Below are 24,826 nucleotides of genomic sequence, written 5' to 3' on the forward strand. Positions count from 1 at the left end.
GGGGGGGGGGTTTGCAACACCCAGGCCCCTGGCAGGGGGGTTGTCACAAGGGGACACGGAGCCACCCGTGGCGCGGGGCTGGGGCATCCTCTCACTTACCGTCGCCCCCCTCCCCGCACGCCAGACCTGCCRGGGGTCCCCTCCGTGTCCTGCAGAGCCTCCGACTACGAGAATTTCTCCTGCTCCTGGACATCCAGCCTCGAGACCTTCCTCCCCACCAGATACATCACCACCTATAGGTGAGGACAGGGCACGGGCTGAGGGCTGGACAGGGGTGAGCCCTACGGTCCTGGCCAAAAAGTAACCCCAAATCCTGCCCGTGGGCTCACCTACAGCTCGGCTTGGCCTCGGGTCCCGCAGAGTTGTGCCCCAGCACCGCGCTGCGCCCCGGAGTGGGCTGCGTTTCAGGGGCTGCGTCGAGCACGTGTTTTCTTTAAAGGGAGGCTCACAAGCAGCACTGGCACGGGCAGGCTGCCCCCCCCCCCCCGGGCAAGGCTTTGCCAGCGCCTGAAGGGGTATAAAAAGCAGCAGGTCGTCTGCAAGCTGTCAAGCRCTTCGACACGCTTCAGGATGAAAGGAGCTTGGGAAACATCCCTGCTTCTAATTATCACAGCGGGCCAAATTACAGGGTTGCTTTGAAGTCGGCGGGAGCCCATAAAACGTGCAGAGCAGCCCTTCGAAAAGCGATGCAGAAGCCGGTGTGACCGGGGCTGCGTGCGCCCTGGAGCCAGAGAGCACGGTGCTTCCTCGCTCCTCGGAGGGGCCCGCGGCCCCACGCCGCGAGCAGCCCGTCCGGCGAGGAGCAGGGCCGCGGGAACCGCTTCCCCATCCCGCCGGCTCCCACCAGGCAGGGTTGGAAGCGGGCAGACGCGTGTGTTCGCAGCGTCGGGCTCGCTGCGGAGCATGCCCAGGTGTCCTGCGGCTCCTGGGGCRCAAGTGTCCCCGCGAAACCTTGGCGCCGAGACTAGGGGGAAGCAGAGCAGCCCCCCAGGCTAGGCTGGTGCAGGACCCTGTCCCTCGTCTGGGTCACGCTGGGGTTCGGTGCTGTTCCTTATCCCCCTTTCCTCACCATCTGCTTTTCCATCTCTCTCCCTGGGCAGGAAGAAATCGCTGACGGGAGAAGAGAAGCGGAGGTAAGACTGACCCCAGCCCCAACCCCCTGCCGTGTGGCCTGGCCCTCATCCCAAAGGCTCTGCCATGGTCCTCAGTGGGGTCACTGAGGCCCAGGGATGGGGAGCCCCATGGGGGGTGGGCTCCTGAAGCCAGGGAGGTCTAGGAGGGAGCATTTTTCCCCGGGAGGAATCCTATTGGGAAATACTGTGGGGCTGGGATGGGGGTCCCTTCAGTCGTGCTCAGAGGGAAGTGCTGGGGTTTGGAGGTGTGAGGGGATCTTCTGTCCTAGAATTGCCCCAAGCTCTCCTGCAGGCAGGGTACCTGCCCAGACTCTTCCTGAGCTCTGGTGGAGAGGTTTGCCTCCTCTACCGTGCTCTTGGCACGGGGGCTTCTCCACATGGCACCTCCTGAGCAGCATCAAGGAAATGATGCATGGCTGGGGGGCGCTTTGTCACCCTGTTGGCAGGAACAAGAACGGACACGTGGGGCCGTGCCTGCAGGATCCGGCCCGTGCCGGCACCTGCACCGTTCACAAGTCCGAGTTCTGGAGCTCGTATCGGATGAACGTCACCGAGGTGAACCCTCTGGGCTCCAACTTCCGCCTCCTCGACATCACCATGCAGGCCATCAGTGAGTGTGCCTCCATCCCTCCATCCCGTCTCTCCATGCCAGCGRGGCAGCCAGCCCAGGGCCCCAGCACCCTTCCACGTGGGAGAGCGGAGGAGGCAATCCACCATGGCATGACAAAGCCTCTGTCTTCTGCTACAGTTAAGCCAGATCCTCCAGAAGGCCTGGTGGTCGAGCCTGTCCCCCAGGCACCACGGCGGCTCCAGGTGAGCTGGAGGTACCCCACGTCCTGGCCCAAGGAGCCCCACTTCCAGCTAAAGTTTCGGCTCCAGTACCGGCCCGTAATCCACCGCTTCTGGTCTGTGGTAAGCGATGGGGACATGAGTGCAGAGCTGGCTCGGGAGCAGGGTGGCCCTGTGGCACCGGGAGGGCAGCATGGGGTCTGGAGCTGGCTAGGGACACGCAATGTGTGTGAGCCCAACTCAGGAGGTCGCCCAAGCCCTGAGGGTGGCCAGAAGCGTCTCTATGCCCAGCGGCTCCCCTCTGTGCCACACAGGTGGAGACGGTGAACCTCTCCGAGGTGATCACAGATGCCTTCTCAGGGCTGGAGCACGTGGTCCAAGTCAGCGCGAAGGATTTCCTGGATGCAGGAAACTGGAGCGAGTGGAGCACGGAGGCACGGGCGACGCCAGTCAGAGGTGTGGGATAGGAGCAGGCTGCAGCCCTCAGCATCCCTGCAGGGCTGCACCATCCGTCTCCACAGCCCCTCGGCACCCCAGGCTGCCCCTCTCCTACCCATCCCTCCAACATCCCTCCTCCGTCCAGTGTCACCCAGGGCTGTGCTCAGGGCAGAGCCCAGCCCTGAAGACCTGTGAACATGCCCAGCTCTCGGATGCCACAGAAACAAAGAGGATCATTTTGATCACCCTTAAAGCTGACCCAAGAAAGCTACGTGTGCTGTCTGCTCTCCCCATGATGAGAGGCACAGCTGCAAGGGGACAAAGCGGTCCCAGTTCCCAGCCCTGCAGTGAGGCATAGTCCCTGCAGCCCCATGGCAGGCTGGATCTGTGCTGCTGGGATTTGAGGATTGCTCCCCACAGCCCTTGGCATCTGGAGGGGCACCCTGGTGCTCCCAGGACTCCCAAGGCACAAGACTCCAGGAGCACCCTTCTGTGTAGGTCCCATTGGTGCTGCCAGCATCCAGGGTGACTGATATCCACCTTCTGTGCCTTTCCAGACCCTGCCACCGTGGTGAGTGAAGAAACCACTACAGACACCAGCCTGGAGAGCTTGGCCGAGGAACCCTCACAGGCTCCCAATCCTGAGCCCATCAGTGAGTATAGCTGGGAGGTCCCGGGCAGGAGGGGGACAGCCAGTGGGTTGCTGGCTGCCTGGGCACATATGTGGTTGAGAGCAGGGGAGGAAGGGTCTCATCTCCTGAGGCCCCATGCCTGCATGTCTCCACTTTGCTGGTCAAGCTGCAGGGGTGCCAGCATGGCTGGGAGCCTGCAACAGTGTCCTAGAGCCCCTTGGGGTCTGAAAGGGGCTTGGCTGGGGAGGTTTCTGGATGGAGCTTGTGAGTCCTTGCCTCTCCTTCCCCTGGGGCATCAAGGGCTGTGGGACATGATGGAGGTCCTGGGATCCAGCAGCTCTCCAGGGCAGGTGCATGCCCCAAAGGACTGTAGGGTCCACCCCAATGCTAGCCTGCCCATCCACTCCTACCTGCAGGGACCTTGCAGGGTGTGGGGCTGTGGCATCCCTAGACTGTGATGATCTGTCTCTGTCTGCCTGTCCTAGATCGCAGTGATGCCCTGGAGAAGATGGCCATATTGGTCTCCCTTGGTATCTTTGCCTTCTTCATTCTGGCTGCAGTTCTGGTCATCACCATCCTCGTCTGGTAGGTCGTGTTTCAGGAGGTGGTGCTGTGGCTGAGTGTGAAGTGGTGCCAACCCCAGCTCTGTCACTGTAGCTTTCTTCTTTCCTAGCTCTGTGCTCTCCATCAGCTCTGCTGCCATCCCCATCCCACTTTGGCCCCTGATCACCCCAGCAAAGGGCCCCCATCACTCCCCAACCTTATGCTGTAGATCTTACTCCAAAGAGACTTGGGGCCAGCCTGATACAGTGGTTTATGCTTCCCTCATCTCCTCCATGTTGCTGGTACTGCCCACGCTTCTAGGTGCGCTGGACTTGCCACTGGCTAGGACACCTTGGCGAGCAGCCCACCACTGTAGAGGGTCACAGGGTCCTGGCTGGGAGAATCAGGATCGGCTCTGCTGCTGGAGTGGGAGTGGGACAGGGTTGGAGCTGCCCCAGGCAGAGATCGAGGAGAGAAAATGGTATGGGGAGGATCGGCTGTATATGACACCCTGCCTGGGGTCTTCCTAAGGCACTCATATCCAGAGGACCTTATTTTCTGTCCTCCAAAGATGCTGCCACTAGTCATGTGCCACCAAATCCACAAATTCTTATGCCCTGCCATCAGTGCTGAGACCCCTTAATCTGCCATTTTCTCCCTGAATCCTGCCCTTGAGCACTGCCCTACTACATCCTGTCYCACTCTGGCAAGTCTCCTGTCATCCCACCACTGCTGTGGCCTTCCCTGCTACAGCAGTGGCGGTGCAGTCGGTCCCTGTCCCATCCCGTCTAGCGGCAGGATCCTTGGGCTGCCTGGAGCTCACCTGCTGGGCACAGCTGGATGGGGTGGGCAGCAGGATCACCGGGAACCCAGGCAGGTGCTGCTCTCCCTCTGCCCACGGAGGGCTGCTTGGGCTCTTCAGCTACCCTGCTCCATCCCCAGGCTCCGGGTGAGGAAACACGGCAAGGACGAGACCAAACCCCACAACTTCTTGGTTGCTGCCACCCACTTGAAGGCTCTGCCGAGTGAGTGCCGCGGGGCGCCGTGCCGGGGGCTGCGGTCGCGTGTGCAGGGTAGGGCTCCCCGCCACACGGCCCAGGTCCGGGCAGGGCTGCCCTGCCGGGAAGCAGGGGGACAAGGCTGTTCCCGCTGTAACCCTCCTGTTTTCTCTCTCTCTCTCTGCAGAGGCCCAGATCCTGTAGTGAGCCCTGCCATTACCCAGTTTGAGCACCTACTCGCCCTCCTATGGGACTTGACACCACTGTTGGCCTCAGAAGGGCTCCCTGTCGCATGGAGCAGGGCCTGGCTTTGGACATTGCCTGAGCCCTAGACCCATTGGGGCGCAGGATGGACCCTAAGAAGAGAGGCTGTGCTTTGAGGAGCTTAGGGCTCCCATGCCCGCCAGGAGCCAGCTGGAGACATCTCAGATTCAATGCAACGGACCGGTCCCCACTGTTGGGTGCTGCTATACAACATGGCGATGGGGCACCGAGCCAGCCCCACTTCGCTGCTCAGCGCCGCGTGGAAGGGAACTGTGGGCACAAGGGGCAGAGTGCTGGTCTGTGGGCATCAGTGACCATGCAGTGCTGTGCCCTGCCTGCCTCCCTGSCCCATCACCCCCCACCACCAGCAGCCATCCTCAGGCAGAAGGGCCCCTCGTCCTTCTGCCTTTCACCCCCACACTGAGGCAGGACGGAGCAGTGATCCCAATAAAAGGGATAGTGTTGGCACTGCCTGGGCTGGACCTCTTTGCATGTCATACAGGACCAGGGGAAAGGTACATTGTGCTAGGCAGGAGGAAGGATGCCAGTTTGGGAACACTTGGCCCTTGCAAGAGAGTATGCACATGGCTGGTCCCCAAACAGCRTACCTTCACTCCAGCTTCTCCACAGAGAGCTGGTGGGCTGCGGGAAACCCTTGCCCAGTCCAGTCCTTGCTGAATGCTAGAAGAGGATGGTCCTTGTGCACAAGCCTTGGCCCATGTCCCAGCAAGCTAAAGAGTTCTTAGGGGAAGGAGACCCCCAAAAGACAGGGCTCTGCCCATCTGCAGCCTCTCTGCCTCTCAGGAGAGCCATCAGGACATGCCTTGGGATGCATCCTCCTGGCTGGGACATCTGACTTGCCCCTGCCCTTGCCAGCCCTGCTGTGGGGACAGGACCCTCTATAGAGCGCCCTTCACGCRGAGTGTGCTGACTGGGCCCCCTCCTCTTTACCCAGCCCCTGTAATCATTTCCATGTGTTGGCACCTCTCAACACCCGTGCTCAGCGCCAGCAGTTCTGTGGCCCAATGAGATCCAGATGGGGCTGGATGGAAATTCAGGCAGTGGTGGTGCTGGCTGGTGCAGTGGGGAGTGGTGCCAGGGCAGGGTGGAACCAGGRGCTCTGCCCTGTGGCTAGCGCAGCAGGGGAGATGTGTCACTGCAGGCCGGGCTGCAGGGCTGCCCTTGAAATCAGTCTGCAGTGGCAGCATGGCAGCAGGGAGGATATCTCCGAAGGCTCCTTACAAAGGCTGGTTTAKGGAGGACCCCTCAAAATGTCTGAGCTCCTAGGCTGCACCTCCTAGCATCGTGGGGCTTTGCATAGGGGCTGTGGGCAAGGCAGGGCCAGAAGGGTGTGGAGTATCTCCCCATGGCCCTTCTGGGGGGGGGCAAGACAGGAGCTGTTGGGGGTCCTAGCCAGCCATGAGTGCACTGAATCCATCCCATTGCGGTGCTCTGGCACAGTGAGGCAGGATGGGTGCTGGGAGGTATCTTCAGTCTAGCCTTACACTGGGTCCTAGTGTCCAGGATCAATCCTGGGCAATGCTGTGGTGGCGAAGGCAGAGGCAGCCCCATGCTCTTTGCAGTGAGTTGTCCCCCTCTGCATTCCAGCTCTTGGTTCTGCCCTCACTGAGTGCCCCTGCACCCCTGAGTTGCCCCAGGGTTGCCCATCAGGGCTGCCCACACCAGGGCTTGGTTTTGCAGTACTTCTGTCCCTCCCCAGCCCTAKTGAGCACTTTTTCGTCCCAGGTGGGGGAGATAGAGTGTCAGTCCTCCATCCTTGGTATGGTACCAAACTAAACTTGGAACAGGACTCACCCCACTCCAGGTAAAGCAGGTCACTGAGCTGGGGAGGGCTCTGTGTGCGCCTGCACAAACAGGTATATGAGGGGACCAGATGCTGCCTGGGTTTCTGGGCCCAACAGCCACATCCCCTCTGCCCAGCACATCCTAGACCTTGCCAGCTACAGCTGTGTCATGCTGCCACTGCCTCCTACTGGGCTCCAGTCCCTAGCTGGTGTCCACACAGCTGGAATTGCAGCAYCTTGGTGCCACAGCAGGTCCCCGTGACCTCTGCAGCTGGCTAGGACTGGCACTGGGGAGGAGGGGGCTGTGTGTGTACCTGGAGCTGCCCTGGTCTTCCAGGTGCACAGCTGAACCATCACCAGTCACAGAGTGAGCCATCATGGGTCAGGCACAGACCAAGCCTGTAGCAACTCTCCCCAGCCTGCACGCAGTCTCTGATGTGCCAGGGTGACCCTTGTCTCTCCGGTCCCCAGCATGCCATGGGTAGCCCTTACTGCTTGGAAATCAGCTCTTAGCACCACCAGATCCTGCCTTCCCTACTACTGTGGAGGGGATCAGGACTCTGGTTGTCCATAGGATGCTGTTGAACACATGCAATATCCACCCCATATCTGTGGCTTTGGTGTGTGCAAGCAGCRCTCAGTGTTTTCCAGGCACATGGTGCTGGTTTAGAGGCTGACGCGTGCTCTTGACGCAGGAATGCATTGGCCAGTGAACAGGAGAATGTGTGCCGGCAGCTCTGGCCTCCATCTCCTGCTCTGCTTATAAACTTCTTCAGAAAATCCATATACATATATTAAATAAAAGGGAATTGCTGCTGGCCAGGATGGTACAAAGACCACTAGAGCCTAGCACATTCACAAGGCAAAGTGTGTCTGCTCCATGCAGGTAGGTAGATGGGAAAGGCTGCAAAGGCTGGACAGTAGCATGGTGATGTCCAGACTGAGCACTACAACAAGCTCTACCTCTCTCCATGTGTGTGCACGTATAGTGAGCCTCAGAGCTGGGAGCTCCAGTGCACAGACCCCTCCTGAAATGGGGGGAGTTGGTGGTCTGCAAAGGTGGTAACGCTGTGGAARTGCCATAGGGCAGGTTGTGCGCTGGGTCTTTGCTCAGCCCTCTGTGAGGAACAGGCTCAAATGCCCTGCAATCTCTGAAATAAAGGCTGCTGGGCAGCGTGGGGTGAGGGGCAGAGCTGCACTGTCCACCTGTGCCAACCCCTCTGTCTCCTTCCTTGGTTGCTCCAGTGTGGCTGGGCCTGCTGGGATGTGGGGACACTCAGTTTTGATGATCAGACTGTGATCACCAAAGCTTGCAAACAGGAGATGCACACCTGATTCTCATCACTGCACCCCACTGCTCTCCACCCTGGGGTCAGCCCCTTTTCCCCTGTGATGAAAGCTTTAAAGATGTGACCTAGCACTCATTTGGYAGAGGGAGAGACTAATAGCAGGTGAGAGAGAGCTCTGCAGTTAGCTACAAAGTCCTGCCTGCCATGCTCTGAGGAAGAGAGGAGGGCAATGGTGGCTGCTTGGCAGGATGTCCTGCAGCTCAGGCAAGATTTGCAGGTAACTTGGGCTAGYGCTGAGAGGTGTGTTCGTGCCCCGACCAGCATCCTGGTGATGCGACACACAGGCTACTTGGGACCCCAATACAGCATGGAGCTCTGCGCACTGGGGATTTCAGGATGTTTAATGTTGGATGCTGCATGCTCTGGAAACCCAGCTGCCCAGGGAGTGTATGACCTTGCATGGGACATGAGTGAACATGGCTCTCCTCTGGATGAGTAAAGATGCAAGGGGAGGACTGAGTACATAGAAATCTGGGATAAGGGAGTGGGCTCCAGATGCCAAAATCCACTTCCAAACTGCAGAGGAGGAAAAGAGGAAGAGACTATGAAAACAGTACCAACACTGGCACCTCCACCTCCCATCGCCGGGCCTGGGCACTTTCCTCAGGGCTCAAGCCCTTCAGTGGCTTGCACTTGCAGTCACTGAGCTAGCAGGAGGTTTTCTGCTCTAGGCTGGAGCACTGCCTGGATGCACCCTGCCTAGAGTAGACAGAGATGCTTCCAAATTTGCTTTGCTGCAAGATCTCACCCTCCCCAGGGCAGGTACTATGCCAAAATCTCTGGGGAGATCTTGTAAGACCCAGGCCTCAGAATGCTGAAGCCATGTCAAGTCAAGATAGCCTSTGGGATCACCCACAAGGAGTGGGAACAGGCCCCACTTCCCAGGGAACAGGGAACAGCCCAGGCCCAACAGGAAGAAAGCATGGGAAAGCAGGGCCCAGGTCTCACTGGGGGTTTAAAGCAGGAAACGCAGTGCCAGGAAATGTCCCCAGCACCAAGGCTCCGAATGGCCTATGCCTGTGCTACATGTCTCCATCCAGCATAGGGTGACCCCTCCAGAGCATCTCAGGTAGGTGGCTGGGATGGATCAGGAAGCTGCCCAGMCACATCTACGACTCATTTGGGAAAACAATAGTCAATCTTGGCCAAAACCACTGCAGCACATCACTGATATGGACTGTTGTGCAGTGATGCTTGGACTGCTTGAATGTGACAGACCCTGTCAAATGTCTGYGCTGTCCCTGAATCCTAATCCCCTCCTCACCACACCTCACTGCCAGGATCAGCCTGTGTTTTGCAAGAAGAGGCTGGGTTGCCTGTGCAGGACTGTAAAGCAAGACAGTCTTAACTTACCTCTCATGGTTGTTCCTACTTCCCTCTCCTCCACATCCTGAGCCAGGGAAAGAAGTAAAAGCAACCCCAGTAGATCCTGGAAAACACAAGGGCATGAAACAAAGATATAGATCATTGGGCAAGGAAGAAAGGAAGGGATACACACAGYGAGTAGTAAGGTGGGAACTATGCATGGATTGGAGGAAGGAGTCAAGGATGGAAGAACATATAGATAAATGGATGGACTGATGAATGAACAGATAGTTTTGATGCTTTAACATCCTCCTAAGCAGCAAAGATGATCATTGTGCAGGGTCTGATTTGCTAATCCCAAATGCATAAGGGGAGGCCCASAGGCAGAACAAGGCTGGTATTTGGGAGCAGGTCTCAGGTATGAACTACATATTCACTCCTCATGGAAACAACATGACAGTTAACGTGAGGGGAGAAAGCCCAGATCGTTACTAGGGAAAGTCCCCTGTGTCTGAGGAGAGAGTGGGGCATCTCCAGTGGGGTTGCATCCCCTTCAGGARCTGAATCAAGCTAGGAAATGCTGAGAGATCATCCTTGAAATGTCACAGTCTGCTATGGCAGTTGGAAGATGGAAATCTTCACCATCTGACTGTGAATTTTATCACTGGAGAGAAAAAAAAAGATGCCTGGAAAAAGAGGGAGGGAAGCCTCCTGCTCTGTCCAAGAGAGAAGGGCTGTTTTGGGCTGTGCTTCTAAGCTGCCTTAGAAATCTGTTACAAAAAGAGACAGTGGCTGCAGCTTCCTACAGTGTTGTTGGTAAATGCAATCCCTTAGGCTGTTAGGGATCCCAGAGCAGACTCAGACCCTGTTTCCYAGGTTTTGTGGCCATTTTCAGAAGGAGTATAACTCCCTGGACCATGCATCTTTCGCATCMCAKTGTCAGGGCACTGGAGGTGGGAGGRCAGCAGACATCCTGCCTCAAGGACACAGTAAATCCAAACAAAAATGCCTTAAAAATGCACTGTTGAGCATTTGCCCTGGGTATAGATTTCATCTCACCTGCAAGTRGGATACTCCTGCCTGGAGTCTTGCTAGTGAGTCAAAGCCCCTGGYCTCTTGGAGACCCCTGAAATCACCCATACTCACTTTTCTTCATCTGCCTCCTTTTCTAGCTGCCATGGGCCTGCAAACTCCTTCCTCATCCTCCTCTCTCTTTCCTGAAAAACAGGGAGGGCCCAAATCACCCTGCCAATGCCAGGACACCCAGAGTCTCCCCCTGCACAAGGACTCTGCTGGCTGGGGAGTCTGAAAGCCAGTCTCCATCAAGTTGTCCAGCAGACAAAGCTACAGCACCTGGCCAGAGGACATGGTCAAAGAAGAAAGAGGGAGAATGGATTGTATGGAGGGCAAATCCCAAGGATTTGAACCCACTCACCTCTTGGTGAGGTGACTTCATCACTCYGCAGACATCCAGCTGGTTTCCCATCAATGTCTGCAAGAAAGAAGGGCTTTATCTCCTTCAGCTCACTTTCCAGAGTGCAGCCAGAGAACAGACTGTGAGAGCAGACCTGGACATGGGTCTGGGAGACAGTGCTCCTTGCCCCCCAGCACAAACGCCGCTGCACCCAAACAGACGTGGAGAGGGCAAGGAGAGGGAATAAGTCTGAGACTTCTTCTTGGYGCCCCCATTGTAGGCTTTTCTCTGCACTAAAAGATTCTTTCTTTATTTGCTGGGGCTGGCCCCCTCCCTGCCTCCAGGGTACTTAGGTTTTTCATGGCCTGGAAGAGCCCAGTACACAAACACAGAGCTGCCAGCAGGCTAAAGCCAGCAGCTTAGCTGTATCCAAGCATTGTTTCTCATGATGCTCTCAAGGAAACGACTGTTCACCTCTCAAACCAGCAGCAGCACTTTGGATAAGCTCACAGAGCACAGTACTTTCCTGCCAGCTTTCTTTAATACTGAAAACAGGCCTGTTGTCCAATCAAGAGTTCACAGTGTTTCATGCACCTACCACAGACTCTGGTGGCAAAAGGGGAGACATGCAGCCATRCCACTTTGCAGAACAGTACCCACTGCATATTCCCCAACATGCACACCYCTGCTGCTGTGTGGCACCTGACCCCCACTCTTAGCCCCCACAGTGCTCCCCCAAGCTTGTCCCAGATCTTCTAGAGGTGGCTATGTCACTTGCTTGGAGATGACCTCTCCCCTTCCTCTTTGGCATAAATTCCATCTTCTCCTCCAGCTGTCTCCAGAGCTCTGGGGACTGAAACAGAGCAGGAAACACTTTGAGAGATGCCTTCTGGGAGGGATAGGGAGTGTGCTCCCAGCAGGGAGATGGGAGGAGGAAGACACCCTACCTGCTTTCCTCCCACCAGCTGCATCTTACATTCCCCTGCTTCCACAAGGTGCTGCATTAGCTGCTTTGTCTGCAGGAACAGACCAAGGGAAGAGAAGTCAGACAGCATGGCCTAGCCCTGCACAGGTGCTCCTCTATCAGCTGAGAGACTCAGGTGCCCCCTGGGTTTCCAGGATTACACTGAGCAGGTGCTGAGGTTTTGTACTCTCAGGGAAGAAAGACAGACAAGCCAATGCAACAGGGTCCCTCACTGCATCCTGAAAATAACTGGCCAAAATTAAGCAAGACTGGGAGTCTTGTGCACRCAGGGCCCTCCCAGGGGACAAGCCATTCCAGCCTTTGCTTCATACTGGGAAATCTGCTGGACGTGGCAGCAGCTGGGCTCCTCACACATGCTGAGCGCTGCTATATTCACCTCTGTGCCCGGCAGCCCCAGTCTGAGCGCCCTGAAATGCTACAGCGCTAAAAAGTGACGGGTTCGTGTCTACACTTGGKATCTCCTGGGGCTTAGCAGAAATGAGGTCACAGAGCCAGGAGACACCACCAGTGCCTCTGTGATACTCTGATGGCCCAGGACCCTGCGAGGCCCTGATCTCCCAGGAGGATGCTGACCTGGAAGGTGCTGTTTATCCGGGACATGGTGCTTTCTCCCCGGCTCCAGAGCCCTTTCTCCAGCTCCTCGCATATGTCGGGCACGAGGGACTGCTCCAGGAGCTTGGGCTGACGATCCTTACCCACGAAGGCATCCATGGCCAGCGGCGAAGGCTCCAGCGAGCTCCCCGAGGGAGGCACSGGGCTGCAAAAAGCTGAGGCGACGCTCCAGCGTTTACCGCCTGCGGCAGGGGGCTGGGAGCCGCGGGGGCCCTGCCGTGCCGCAGGCGCGGAACCGGCCGGCCGGGGCAGCGGGGGGCGGCAGGGGCCGCCGGCGGCCCCCGAACCCCTCCCGGTGCCGCCGAGGAGGGCGCAGGCGGCAGCGCGGCCCCACAGGCCGCGTCGCCATGACGACGGCGGCCTGCGCTGAGGCCTGGGGCCTGCGGGGGGTCGTGGGGGGGGGGCACGACGGCACCCTCCGGCCGCCCCCAGCCCTTCCCCACCCAGGCACCGTGCGCCCCCTCCTCGGCCCCTGCGCGGCCCCGGGGGAAGGCCTGTCCTCGGGGCCGGACCGGGTCGGGGGGGCATCTTCCCTGCCGGCAGGTTACCCCAAAATGATCCCGGCGGGCAGGAGCACGGAGCTGCCTCGCGCCGGCGGCTCCTAAACCGCTAAAAACAAGGCGAACCCCGGGCCCAGCACGGCCCCGAGCGGGGAAGGGGGATGCCCAGACCCCGCTTTCCCACTAGGTGGCAAACACTGCCTTGAAAACAGCCTCCAGAGGAATTATCTTCCTTCCTCTGGGACAGGAGGCGGAGAAAGCTCCCCCGAGGGCAAAGCCGGGGGTGAAGGGCCTCGCCGGGCCGGGGGCCGCCCCGGAGGGAGCCGCCCGCAGCCCGTCCCCCGACGGACGGACCRACGGGCGGACGGACGAGGGGAAATCTGGAGTAACCCCTCGATGCAAAGCCTGGAGCGGTTCGGACAAAAACCCCRTTAGCGGCAGGCGAAGTTTGAAACTGGTCAGCCTGGAAGAGGAGAGTGCTTTGGATGCAGGAGCAAGAGGGAGAAATTTGGGAAGCGTCGGAAGTTTCCGCTGCCATTTCCAAAGGGCGCGGGGCTGCAGCGGTTCATTGCGACAGCCCTGAAACAGGATGCTTCGACTTTCCATTTTGCAAAGCTCAATCCAAACCTCGTCCAAGAGACAGAAAGAATGTTTCAAAGGAATAAAAACCAAGCAACTCAAGTTTTCAGGGTCTAGTTTCTTTGTCATTTCTTAAAATGCTTTTGTTTCCTAACTGCCTGTTTTTGCCCTCCTCATAGGAGATCCGTCCCTCAGTCTGTGCTCATGGGTCTAAGTGTCAAATATATATATACAAGAGACGTATCTTGTTAACCCTGGGTAACGTCATGAACTCTGGGGCAGCCGCAAAGCTAAAAAAACCCGGAGGCTTTGCTGGGAATTAAGTACTCTGTGATTCATAAGCCAAATGTGTGCTCATTCTGCTTGAATGACAGCGAACCCCCAGGTCCATGTGCAATCCCTTATGCCTGTATAAATGCAGGAGGAAGGAATGAAGGCTGTGCAGGTGGATATGCAYGTTTGTCTGGTATTTTTTGCCAGCCCACATGTATTTCCAGGCTTGTGCATGTTTGTTTGTGCTCAGCCCTAGATTATCTCATGGTCTCTCGTATTAACCTTGCACAGAAGTTTTCTGAGAGTTTTCTGCTGGCCCTAGAATGCCACAATGTTTTTRTGCTGTAAAACATGATGCCTCATAGTTAATGAAAGAGTTAACTATAGATAGTAAATGTTTAATGCAGACAAATCAAACCAATTAGGCAATGCTGAGGTCTCAGGCACTAATGGAGAGAAATGTATCGTATTAATCAGCTGTGTCCATCCCGTGTAAGGGACTGCTTCTGTGGTAGGATACAACCCTAGCCGTTGTACAGGATCAATAGCCTCCAGCACCATGCAAGAATAAAGAACCTGAATGCAAATCTTCCTAGAGATCCTCTGGGCCACCACATAGGTAGATTCAGCTGGGGGAAGAGATGAGTCTCAGAAGAAGATTTTGTGTCTAAAACAAAAATCTCCAAGTGTCTTGCATATGTATGGCTGCAGTGAAAGGCAGCCACCTCTGAGAAAGAGCAGTTCCAGACAGCAGAATGGAAAGAAGTAAATATTCCCACTTGAAGTGCTCCTTGGAGGCCTACAAAGGGACTTTTACAGYTAGCAGTGTGCCATCTCCTTTCATGGCAAACCTGGGGCTCTAACGTTTCACAATGTTTGGATGTGTGCATCAAGAAACACAAACAAGTGGAGCGTAGGAGAGAGTCTGCCTGGTGAAGCTGCCTTGGGGTGTAYTCCCTGCATGGCTGTCAAAGGAGCCATTCCTAGGAACCACCCAGTATGTTAATGAACTGACAGCAGCGACTGTATTTCCTCCATAAAGCATGAAGGAGCCCGGCTCCTTGCAGCATCAATTCCATTTGCTGCCTCCAGCATTTCCTGCCTGGGGATATTGTTTGGCATCATTTACTCTAGGATGAGAAGGGTCCTTCAGGCTTCCTGGATGCTTCCTACAGGAAGGGCTTGTTAATTCTTCCTCAGTTATGACTGGGAAGTCCCTCTTGGGACTTTTTATAGTCAAATAGAAAATGTAAAAAATGAAAGGATGATGATGACTGGGAAACAGAAACTGTGGGAGCTGTCAGGAGCCAGCATGCAGCATGTGGCTCAGGGCAACAAACCTCAGCAAAACCCACTGACCCACTGTGATGGCCACTGAACCACAAGCATAGCAAGTGAAAAGCCCTTCTGGCTCACTCCAGGAGAGCTGGGCTCTCTGCCAGTGCTTGTGTTGGCATGTGCTGGTGTCTGGGGACTTTGAGATCAGGGCAAAGGCAGTGACAACATGGACAGCATGGGCTCTGGTCCATCCCCATGGCTAGAAGCTTCCCCRTAACTTTGCTAAAGTCACGGTCTCTAAAGGCAGGAGAGCAAAAGCACTTCAGCACAGATGCGGCTGCATTACTCTGGCAGGTGTAATTTACAGATCCAGAATGACTTGACCCAACAGGAAATGTCTTTTCCAGCTTGTGTGCCTGTACAGCCACTGTATCAGAGACCATGTTGGTATGCCTCAGGTCACTGAATATTGCCCTGCTCTACTAACCCAACCTCATCGCTCTTGTCTGACTATTGACTCCACCCCACTCCTGACCTGAGGACACAGACAGATGGGTAATTCCCTTTACCTAAGGATGTCACATCACTGCTATGGCGTATCTGATTTCAGCTTTCCAGTCCAGGTTCTAGGAGCTGGTCTGGCCTTTCCCTGTAGGCTCAAGGTTCTGGTCTTTTCATCCTGGTTGGCTTTCACCAAGTAAAAACATTTTCTGCCTCAATGTGGCATCTGTAAAAGGTGACAGGCTGCTGTGAGCAGCAGGCACCCCCTCAGTCCTTTCACCTTGCCTTCTCCCCGCTCTGAGGCCCCTGGAGGCTGGAGCCTACTTTGGTTATGGTATTGACTAGTCCCAAGCTAACCAGCAGGCCAGTGGCTCCAAACTGGCCTGCTATGTCTCCTGCTGCCTGCAGCAGAGTTACACCATCCTTTAGTAGAAAGCAGCCAACGATTCAGAGATGCCAATGAAACTGTACCAAGCTATTCTAGTCAAGGATCTGCATCCTTCTCACTGTGGACTCCCATGGGGTCTTGGCCATGCCCATGGTGTGGGGCAGTGGCTACAGAGGCAGAGGAGGGCTGAGCAGGAGGTCATGGAGCTGGTCATTCCCTTTATGATGGTTCAGATCCCTCCAGCAGGTTATGGATAGGAGACATGAGCAGATAGGGTAGCTGAGAGGGCTGAGGGCTCTGCCCAGAAGAGATGAGCATCTCCAACCCAGGCTGGCCTTCCCTGCAGCCTCTTAGGGAGTTAAACATAATTACTCACTTGGAGCCCTTCTGGAAGCATTATGCAGAAACCAGATTATATAGAAAGAAACAGGGACCCTCCAGCTACATCTGTGCTAGGAAAATTAGCTGTGCCTGGGACTACTTTCTGCCTCTGGGGCCAACTGGCATGAGACAGCTGGCCTCTGTGCTATTAAAGTCTCTCACCCTCCCTGGCTTCATCCATGCTGCCTACTGAGAAAGGTGCTTGGCCTCAGGCGGTTGTTTGGTGCAAGGCTGGTTGATCTGGGCCAAAACCTGCCAGGAATGGTGCTGAGGATTTTTCAGCATGGACAATAGTGTTCCAGYATGTGGGAACATTTGCTTCATTTACTCTCATCCCCACAGTTTAATGTCCTGGGGTGGACATCATGAGGTCTTTAGGGGGCCACTGGAAGGGAAGCTTAGACTACTGCTCATACTGTGGCTGAAGATGACTGCAAACCTGCAGAGCCCATAGGGGCTAAAACTCAATGCAAAACAGACGTAACGAAAGCTAGTACAGTTCATATGCCACCATTGCTTGAATGGCAGCCTGTTTTGACCTACGGAAGGGGACACCAGCAGGGACCAAGGTCTCAAAGTTAAGGAAGGACAAAGGAGATAGCATTGTCTGTGGTTAGGTCCTGTGGTGGGTTAGCGGCCTCCACTTCCTGCGGTATTTTAGCTGTGTTTGTTTCTTCCTGTTGCATAAGCACTTGGGCTATGCTTCAGTATCAAGTTCTGCAATCAGTAACATTTTGATCTACCCTTTTCCTACAAAATCCTTTAAATGCAGAAATTCCTAAGCTATTGTCTGAGGATCCACGACAGAGCCATCAAAATCTGATGGCTGATCTGCAGRCCTGTTTCACTGATACAGTGTCCTCTACACTGTAGGATTTACTGGAAGCCCATAAGAGATTTAAGGGCTGATGGAGGTCTAGGGACTAATGAAAAGGGTACCAATACTTGAAGGCTTTTGCTTTCATTTCCTCTTGAAGGCACTGGAAACTGGGGCAGCCATTTCAAAGGAAAAATCTCTGAAAGGATCAGCTGCCTTCACTAGGGCACTCATGGTAAAGGGAAATGAAAGTTCCCAGCACATGCTCCAACACAAGCCACTGCCATTGCTACTGTAATTCCCCAGTTTAATAATAATCCCCACATCCTTCCCCAAAGCACGGCTGAGATCCTGAAATGAAGAAGATCCAGAGAACAATTGCACAGAAGGAGGCCAGGGATTGTGGTGATGGCCAGCAGCTGAAACCCAAAGAGAGCATGACAAGGAGGGGTGSTGCCCAGCCAACTTGCACTCCTACTGCCAGCAAGAGAAGCTTGGTCTCTTGGTGTCTTTAGGATCTGGACTTTTGTTGCCAGTTGGAGAGCTTCACCAAACAGATACCTGGTGGTAGCTGAGCAGGACCATAACAGCTTTCTCTGCCCTGCAGTCCAGTACCCCTCAATGACTTTTCAGTGTCTTCCGTGAGAGAAGAGCAATCAGTATTCCTGCAAAATGTACCCACTAATTTATGGCCTGGCTGATAAAATACAAGAGGAGGGAGGGCAAGACCAAGAGCTGGTGGGTTTGCAAATATTCTTTTAAGGATATGAACATTGTGTTCATATAMTTATAAAATTGTGACCTGCAGGGCTGCGTAATCTGCAAACCTGAGCAGATTGTAAAAAGACTGATAAAATGCTGAGTTCTCCCTTGATCATTTAGTTCTACCTTTAATTTTTTTTCTTGAAGACAGTTGCCAGACTGAGTTTCGGTATCTTGTACCCTATAAGGACATTAAGATCCCTTTAATCTACTGCTGTGTAATCAGCAGCTTATTTTGCTATAGAGGTAAACAGCACCAGTGTGAGGCATTAGTTGTGTGTGGCTCAGAGCTCATTGAAAAACATCCTTGATTAGCTGCAAATTATTCACTGCAGTGCACTCACTGTGAGCTTAGCAAGAGTCTTGTCCCATCCGACTGTAAACCAGATGGCTTTCGGCATCCTCACACAGGTCATGCACAATCTAGTGACAACCGGACTTGGAGGATGAGGTATATTTTCACAGTGGCACCTGGGCCAAAGCCAGGTAGCAGACAGAATTAGGTGGCTCCATGTTTGGAGCACCARTCTGATGCCACATGCTATTAGTTGACACAGGCTGGCGCGTAGTTTGGAGTGAGGCATCAAGCAGATGAAGGGGTCCATGTAGGAGTCAGGGCTATCAGCCCTAAGCTGATACTGGACARAAATGTGTTTATTTGTACTATCTTGGGAGCTTAAAGAAGAGCAGCAGAGACATGCTGAGAAGGGGATTTTGGCTTCCTCCCATGCTCACTGTGTGCTGTRCAAATTGCTTTACCATGCACACCAGGGTGCATTCGAAGGCATTGCATGCTCAGCTCCTTTGGCCTCCCCACAAACACTTCTTTTGTTATCAGAGTTTTGAGAAGCATTTTGATCTTGCTCAGTATTTGTGCTATAATAGGAAAGAAGGACTCCCAGAGTGGCAGAAGGTGAGGCTTGGGGACCCATCTTAGCACATCAGAGAGTCCTTGAGATAGTGCCTTTTGCAAAGACAAGCTCTATGTGACCAAAGCAGAACTGCCTGGCCTGGAGGAGCATGGTGGTCTCCTCTTGGGGCTTTAGGACAGTAGAGGAGAAGGATGAAGCTGATACATTTGCAGTGGCCAATGCTAGCATTCAGCATGATGACTTGGGTTTGCTGCACACTGCAAGGACCATCAATGCTCAGACTACAGGCACATATCAGCCATGCATGCTAGTCCAATCTATGCAGTCTTCACTGTTGTGGATGGTGTTTAGAGACTCAGACCTACTTTGGGCCCCAAAGCAAAAGCCTATCCTCTCCCTAAAGAGTTTAGAGCCTCTTCTAACTAGATCAGGCAGGCCACAAGTGAGAGAGTAGATCTGCCATCTCCCTACATTATTTTCCCTGGGGGAAATGGCTGTCTTTCCAGAAGYTAATCATGCACACTCTTGCCCCTCCAGATATGGTACGAGTAGGTGGTGCAGTAGGTGCTGCTGTAAAAGACTTAGGTGGAGGGCAGACATCACTCAGAGCAGCCCCTTATTTTGTGCACAAATCTGAGGATTGCTGCGTTCACCACGTGCATCCCTGTCATGAGAAATCACTTTCTTTTCAAACTAAAAAAAAAAAAAAAAAAACACTTAAAATGTGGTGGAGTGACCCATCAGCAGTTTTCTGTATGGCAGTCGGCTCCTAATGTGGTCCAGGCTGCTCAGAAATGCTGTACCAGCCCTGCAACCCCAGCCTCCCTGGGCAGCAGGGATAAACCATCTCTTTACTCTAAGGAGCTGGGGGAACCCATCACYATGAGCAAATAGTAGTGCAGGAAGTTCATAAAAAGACTGCACAATCTCATCCATCATGCCTTGAGTCCTGGGCCTCCCTGAATGGTGGAATGACCTCAGGCACAGATCTTTCCAGTTTGCTTTTCTTGGTTGCCAGCTCCTGTCAGGCTCCAGGATGTCTTGATGCATGCTCATGGCCAGGAACAGAACATGCCCACCCAGATAAAGGCAAGAAGAGGCTCAGCAGTGCCTTCCTTCTCTTTCCTGGCGGCTGGCTGGCTTTTTCTGTCAGCTGGGATTTTTTGGAAAGGCAAGATCATTTGCTTCAGCATTGTTCAGGCAGTGCCGGGAGCCAGGGAAGTTCTTGCCCTGCAGGACGCCAGGTCAAGGAGCTGGCATGCCCCCTCCCAGACARAGCTTATGGCTCTGTCTGCAGCTGAACCACTTCCTAAGGATGTGACAAGCACTTGGTAGGTGATAACCTCCTGGGGAGCAAGGACAGGGCCGCTTGCAGTGCTYTGCTAGCTCAGTACTGCTGGTACCCCTCATCCTGGCACACAGCCCCATTTCCCAAATGCAGATCCTTCCCGCTCTCCTGGGACCTCTCAATCCTGACCCTGTTATTGTTGGCCTCCTTGCACATCTCTGCACCAGCATGAAACAACTCCCCATCTTCATCCAGGTGTTTGCTGCCCACACGAGTGCTAGACCTGATTCCTGCATTGCCTTGTGCAGTCCTGGCACATTTTAATCGTACCTTAATTAAACCAAAGCTTCCCACTTACCCACACAGTTAGTCTGCCTGGTAAATCCTGCCCAGAGGGGTGCATCATGAGGCACATGGGAGTGGGAGGAAGACTGCAGGCAGAGAGGCTGTTTGGTTTTGGCARTACCAGGGGAGGTGAGGATTAGTGAAGGAGGTGGATAAGTCAGGGGGTGAGGGGATAGTGCAGCAGGGTGTTCTGAAAGGGCAGTGACTAGGATCCTCGGTCCTTTGGAGATCTGCCTGGGAACCTGATGGGGCTGGATGTGGAGCAATAACATAAAATGTGGGAGCAAGTTAATGACACTCACTGATAATTCGGAGGAGTGTCAGGGTATCTTACAGGAGGAAATGAATGTAGTAGATGTGAGATGAAATTCAGTAGTGCAAAGAACATAGGACACAGATAAGGATGGCTGTCCTGGGTCAGGGCAGAGGCTGTATCACCCTGAATCTCTCTCCAGCAGACACCACTAYTAGATACATAAGAAAAAGCACAAGAAACAGAGTAAAACAGATCTTCCTCTGTTTCTTCCTYTGCTGTCCCCTCCCAGGTTCCAGTAGTCACTAGCACAGGAACTTGCCCAGGAGGAGCCTACATGGGACTTGAGTGTTTGGTGGGCAGCAGTGTACTTACCCTGGTGAATTTTACTAGTCCCTGGCTGAGCATCTGCCCCCCCCCCCCAGCATCCTGTGCTGCAGGTTTCCACGACTTATCTACACAGGGTGTGAGAAGAGCAGTCCCATTTCTTTTAAATTTGCAACCTGATAATTTCAGGGATGGACACAGATCATTTCAAGCCTATGTAAAACACTAGCACAAGAGTAGCTGGGCTGGTCCCAGGAGCATTACAGCAGGACATGGGGATATTTCTAGCTGTGAGGACAAAGGGCMCTGGGTTGGGTCCCAGGAGTGGGAGGAGGAAGCTTTAAAAGACCTTCATGGTTTCCAGGGGGCTAGTGAACTTCTAAGTGGGTCCTGGCATAACCATCAGCACCAGGAAAGAGGAGATGAGTTCAATGGCCAAGTGGGCTTCAGTGCTACTCTCCCAATCTGCAGGCCAGAAGCTCCTCAGACCTGCTCTCTGGCACCTCGCAACAACTTCCCCATGTAGTTCAAGAGCACAGCTAAGACTGTGGCCGTGCTTGGAGCCTGCTTTATTTTCCCATCACTCTGACTGCTATCTTGAGGCCTCTCCCCTCTGTTTCCTGTAACAAAGGATCTGCAAGCAAGTCCATCCTGGGCAGGGCACACAGCCAGACTGCCTTATCAGACACAGAAGAGCCATCCAGGGACTTTCCACTCTTTGCTGTTGTGCCCTGGTAGGAATACCAGCTTGATACATCGTTTGCTTCAGAGACTTCCCCAGCTCTCCTGCTCAGTGCTACCTTTGCAGCCTGCCAGTTCTGTCTCCACAGACTCTGACTTTACTCTCTCTGACTACTTGTTCCTGGTTCTGGTCACACCCTGCCTGGAAATCCTCAGGCAGAGGTGTCCCAGAGGAAGGCTAGGAATGAAAACATTGCCTCTGGGGCCTCCTCCAGCTCCCTTTACAGTAGGCATAAATTGAAACRCACGCAGTTCTGTCTGAACATGAGGCAAAACTTTACAGTGAGGGTGACTGAGCAGTGGAAKGGATTGCCCAGAGAGGCTGTGGAATCTCCTTCCTTGGAGATACTCAAAAGGCGACTGGACACACTCCTGGGCAATGTGATCTAGGTGACCCTGCTTGAGTAGGGGGGGTTGGACTAGATGATCTCCAGATGTCCCTTCTAACCTCAATCATTCTGTGATTCTGGGATTGTGTGTCCCTACAGCCAAGAAAAAAGCTCACCTGGGAATTTCTGCATTTGACTCTTCATCCATGTTGTCCCTGATAGCCTGCATAAGTATGGCATGGAGCTGTGGACTCTCTTCAGAGAAGAGCTTGTACTCAGCTTAGCTCTTTTCGCTTTCAGAGCAAGACCCTGGTAGCAGAGTAATGTCAAAATGTTGCCCCTAACCCGCCCTCCACCCTCACTCACACTGTTTGGGACAGGAAAGCCAGCCTCCCAAAGAGAAGAAGCAACACCAAGCAGAYTGGGACAGTTCAGACTGGAAAGTACTGGCTGAAGGAAGTGGAATTATCAGTGTGGAGGACCCAGAAGGCTTGTCTGACTGTAATCAGTAATACTCTGCAAGGGGAGAGATCCAGCCCTGTGAGGAATTCCCTTCTGGACTGAGCTATGAGCAGAGAGAGCAATGATCCTACTGAAATCCAGCCGGAGCTCTTGTAGAAAAGGACCGTGGGGTAACATTTGGAGGGCTGAGGCTAATGCTCTGCCTGAAAGAAGCAGCTGTTTGCTTGCATTTGCCTGCACGCAGAATGGGAAAGGCTGCAGCCTCAAAATGGGTGATGCAAGTGAGGCAAAGCCCCTCGAGACAGCCAGGAGCTTCTGCTCTGCACGGGCATGTCCGAACTGCCAGCACAGACTGTGATGAATGGCCCGGCGTGTTGTGGCGCACCACAGCCCCCCAGCATTTATTTTAGACAGTTGTAGCAAAGGAAGACAAATGAGATCCAGAGAAACTCAAACTGCCGTTGGTRTCTTCTGTCTCCATTTACATGTCTCTTTTCTTCTCAAGGCCGTCTCTCTCTTTTGTTTAGGAGTGTGTCTGGCTTCTGGTCCTATTCCAGATGTTTGTCCCTCCAGCTGTTCCTCAGTCTGTTAAAGTGCTAGGCATGCTCACTTCAGGGCCCTTCTTGGTCAAAATCCTCTAAACCCTGTTATCTTTCACCAGCCAAATCTCACAACCTCCATTTGGACCTACGCGCAGGGCCAGGCAGTGCCGATCTGCCAGCCAAACTCTCAAAACTGTCTCCCACTCAAAAATCCTCATCTCGAGATATCACAGGATGGAAATAAAACCACCAGGTAGAGAGGTTCCTCTGTGAGACCTCTGGAGAGAAAGAAGAAGCGTTATAGTGCTTCTCTCCCCTCAACATATGAGCATGAGGCTCATGTCATGAGCGTCAGGGGCCTGGCAAACACTCAGCCAGTGGCAGCCACTTTGCGGGAGGGAGTTCGTGCTTGGGGTCACTATGTTTTAAAGAAACCTCCCTGTCCAGGAGCACTTTCCAGGGTGAGGTGAGATGAGAGGTGCTGAAGGAGAGGCAGCACTGCAGCATGGCTCCATGCTGCAGCTGTGCAGTGGGAGATGGAGCCCCAAAAGGTCTCTTTTTGTGAGAACAAAACAGTTTGTAACACAACTGTCTCCCAATCCTCCATTTTTCAAAACCCCAGCCTGTTTTGACAAAAAACTACATGCACGTATGTGCAGCACCCAGRTGATGAGAACCAGGGACACCCACCCCTAACACAATGCAGATCTCATACCCTCTGTAAGTTCCTTGTATCTTCTGAAGACTTTGCACCAAGGCTGACTCAAAAGCTTGGCGGAGAGGCAAGGAAGAAATGTGATCTGTTTTGGGATGAGAGAACCCTCCTGTCTGCTAGATGGGTGAACCGCTCCATCTAGGGCAGAGCAAGCAGTGGAATAAGTTGTGCCCAGCGTGTCCTGCACAGACACATGCCTGCCATTTGGAATAAGAGCACCAAAACACTTAGCTCCACCATGATTTCTCTGGTAGTTCTGGGGGGAACCTAGCCCTGCAAAGACAGGTGGTCTGGAATACATTTGGTGAGATGGGAACAGCATGTCCTGCCAGGCAGCTCTCCCACTTCAAACCAGCCTTTATTTAACTCTGAAAGAGGCACCACAGCTGCTTTCAAAAGGCATTTGATGCTAAACTCTTTGGCTTCACATTTCCTTTGAAGAGCACTTTTCTCTCTTCGAGTTGCYTTTTTTTCCCAAACTCAGGTCTCATGCTGTGCTGGTGAAACAGATCCAAAGCTGCCAAAATCCTTGCCACCAGCACAGTAGCATGTGGCCCAGATGGTTTCTAGTGATAGTAAGGACATAATTTTTTGCTGCTGAAGGTTTTCACTCTGCTGTCGGCGTCTGCACAGCCTGCTTGGCTTTGGAGGGAGTTCAAGGACATGATACAACATCCACTTCCTTCAGCCAGGTCTGCCAAACTCTTCGCACGTTCCCAAGACAGCTTCATGCTGTGGGYGCTGGGTTAGTTCCTGGATTTGCACCAGGGAAGAAGAGCTTCCTGTGGCCTCATGTCACACATTCCAAAGATGAGTGTGGAATTCAGAGGGTGACTCTCCCTTTCCACCTCCTCCTTCTAGAGGGGTCCCCAAGATCACATTCCCTGTGACTTCATGCAGCCCTTGGAGAAATGACATAAATCAGAGAAAGCCCACCTCTCCCACTGGGAACTTAATAGACCAGAACAGGCCAGTGCCACTTAAATTTTTCTATCAGGCACCATTCTAACTGTAAAAGTTTCCAGCAATGAAAACAGCATTTCCCCAGCTGCCTCTTCTGAATAAAAGGAATTTCCCCCTGATGTCTGACCTCAAGGTCTCCTGTGATTTTATGTTATAYGAAAAGTAAGCTCAGTTCACCTCCTCTTTGCAGCAACCTTCTATGCGTTTGGAGACCATCTTGTCTCTTCCTAGAAACTTCTTGCC

At 53.8% G+C, this 24,826-nt stretch overlaps 1 protein-coding gene across 1 annotated transcript in view; it reads left to right on the top strand.

The window, feature by feature from the left end:
• The window catches only part of IL11RA (interleukin 11 receptor subunit alpha), a 12,351-nt gene extending 7,086 nt beyond the window's left edge, over positions 1-5,265 (top strand). The window contains exons 4-12 of the mRNA XM_085303066.1: positions 51-239; positions 1,101-1,133; positions 1,580-1,743; positions 1,882-2,045; positions 2,237-2,378; positions 2,918-3,013; positions 3,478-3,577; positions 4,478-4,608; positions 4,721-5,265. Coding sequence (XP_085159192.1) covers positions 51-239; positions 1,101-1,133; positions 1,580-1,743; positions 1,882-2,045; positions 2,237-2,378; positions 2,918-3,013; positions 3,478-3,577; positions 4,478-4,608; positions 4,721-4,737 — 1,036 coding nt within the window. The 3' untranslated portion in view covers positions 4,738-5,265. The remainder of the gene's footprint in view (positions 1-50; positions 240-1,100; positions 1,134-1,579; positions 1,744-1,881; positions 2,046-2,236; positions 2,379-2,917; positions 3,014-3,477; positions 3,578-4,477; positions 4,609-4,720) is intronic.
• Positions 5,266-24,826: the final 19,561 nt, after the last annotated feature.

The sequence above is a fragment of the Rhea americana genome, unplaced genomic scaffold, assembly GCF_003343005.1.
Source record: "Rhea americana isolate MKP2758 unplaced genomic scaffold, rheAme1 scaffold_196, whole genome shotgun sequence".
NCBI lineage: Eukaryota > Metazoa > Chordata > Aves > Rheiformes > Rheidae > Rhea > Rhea americana.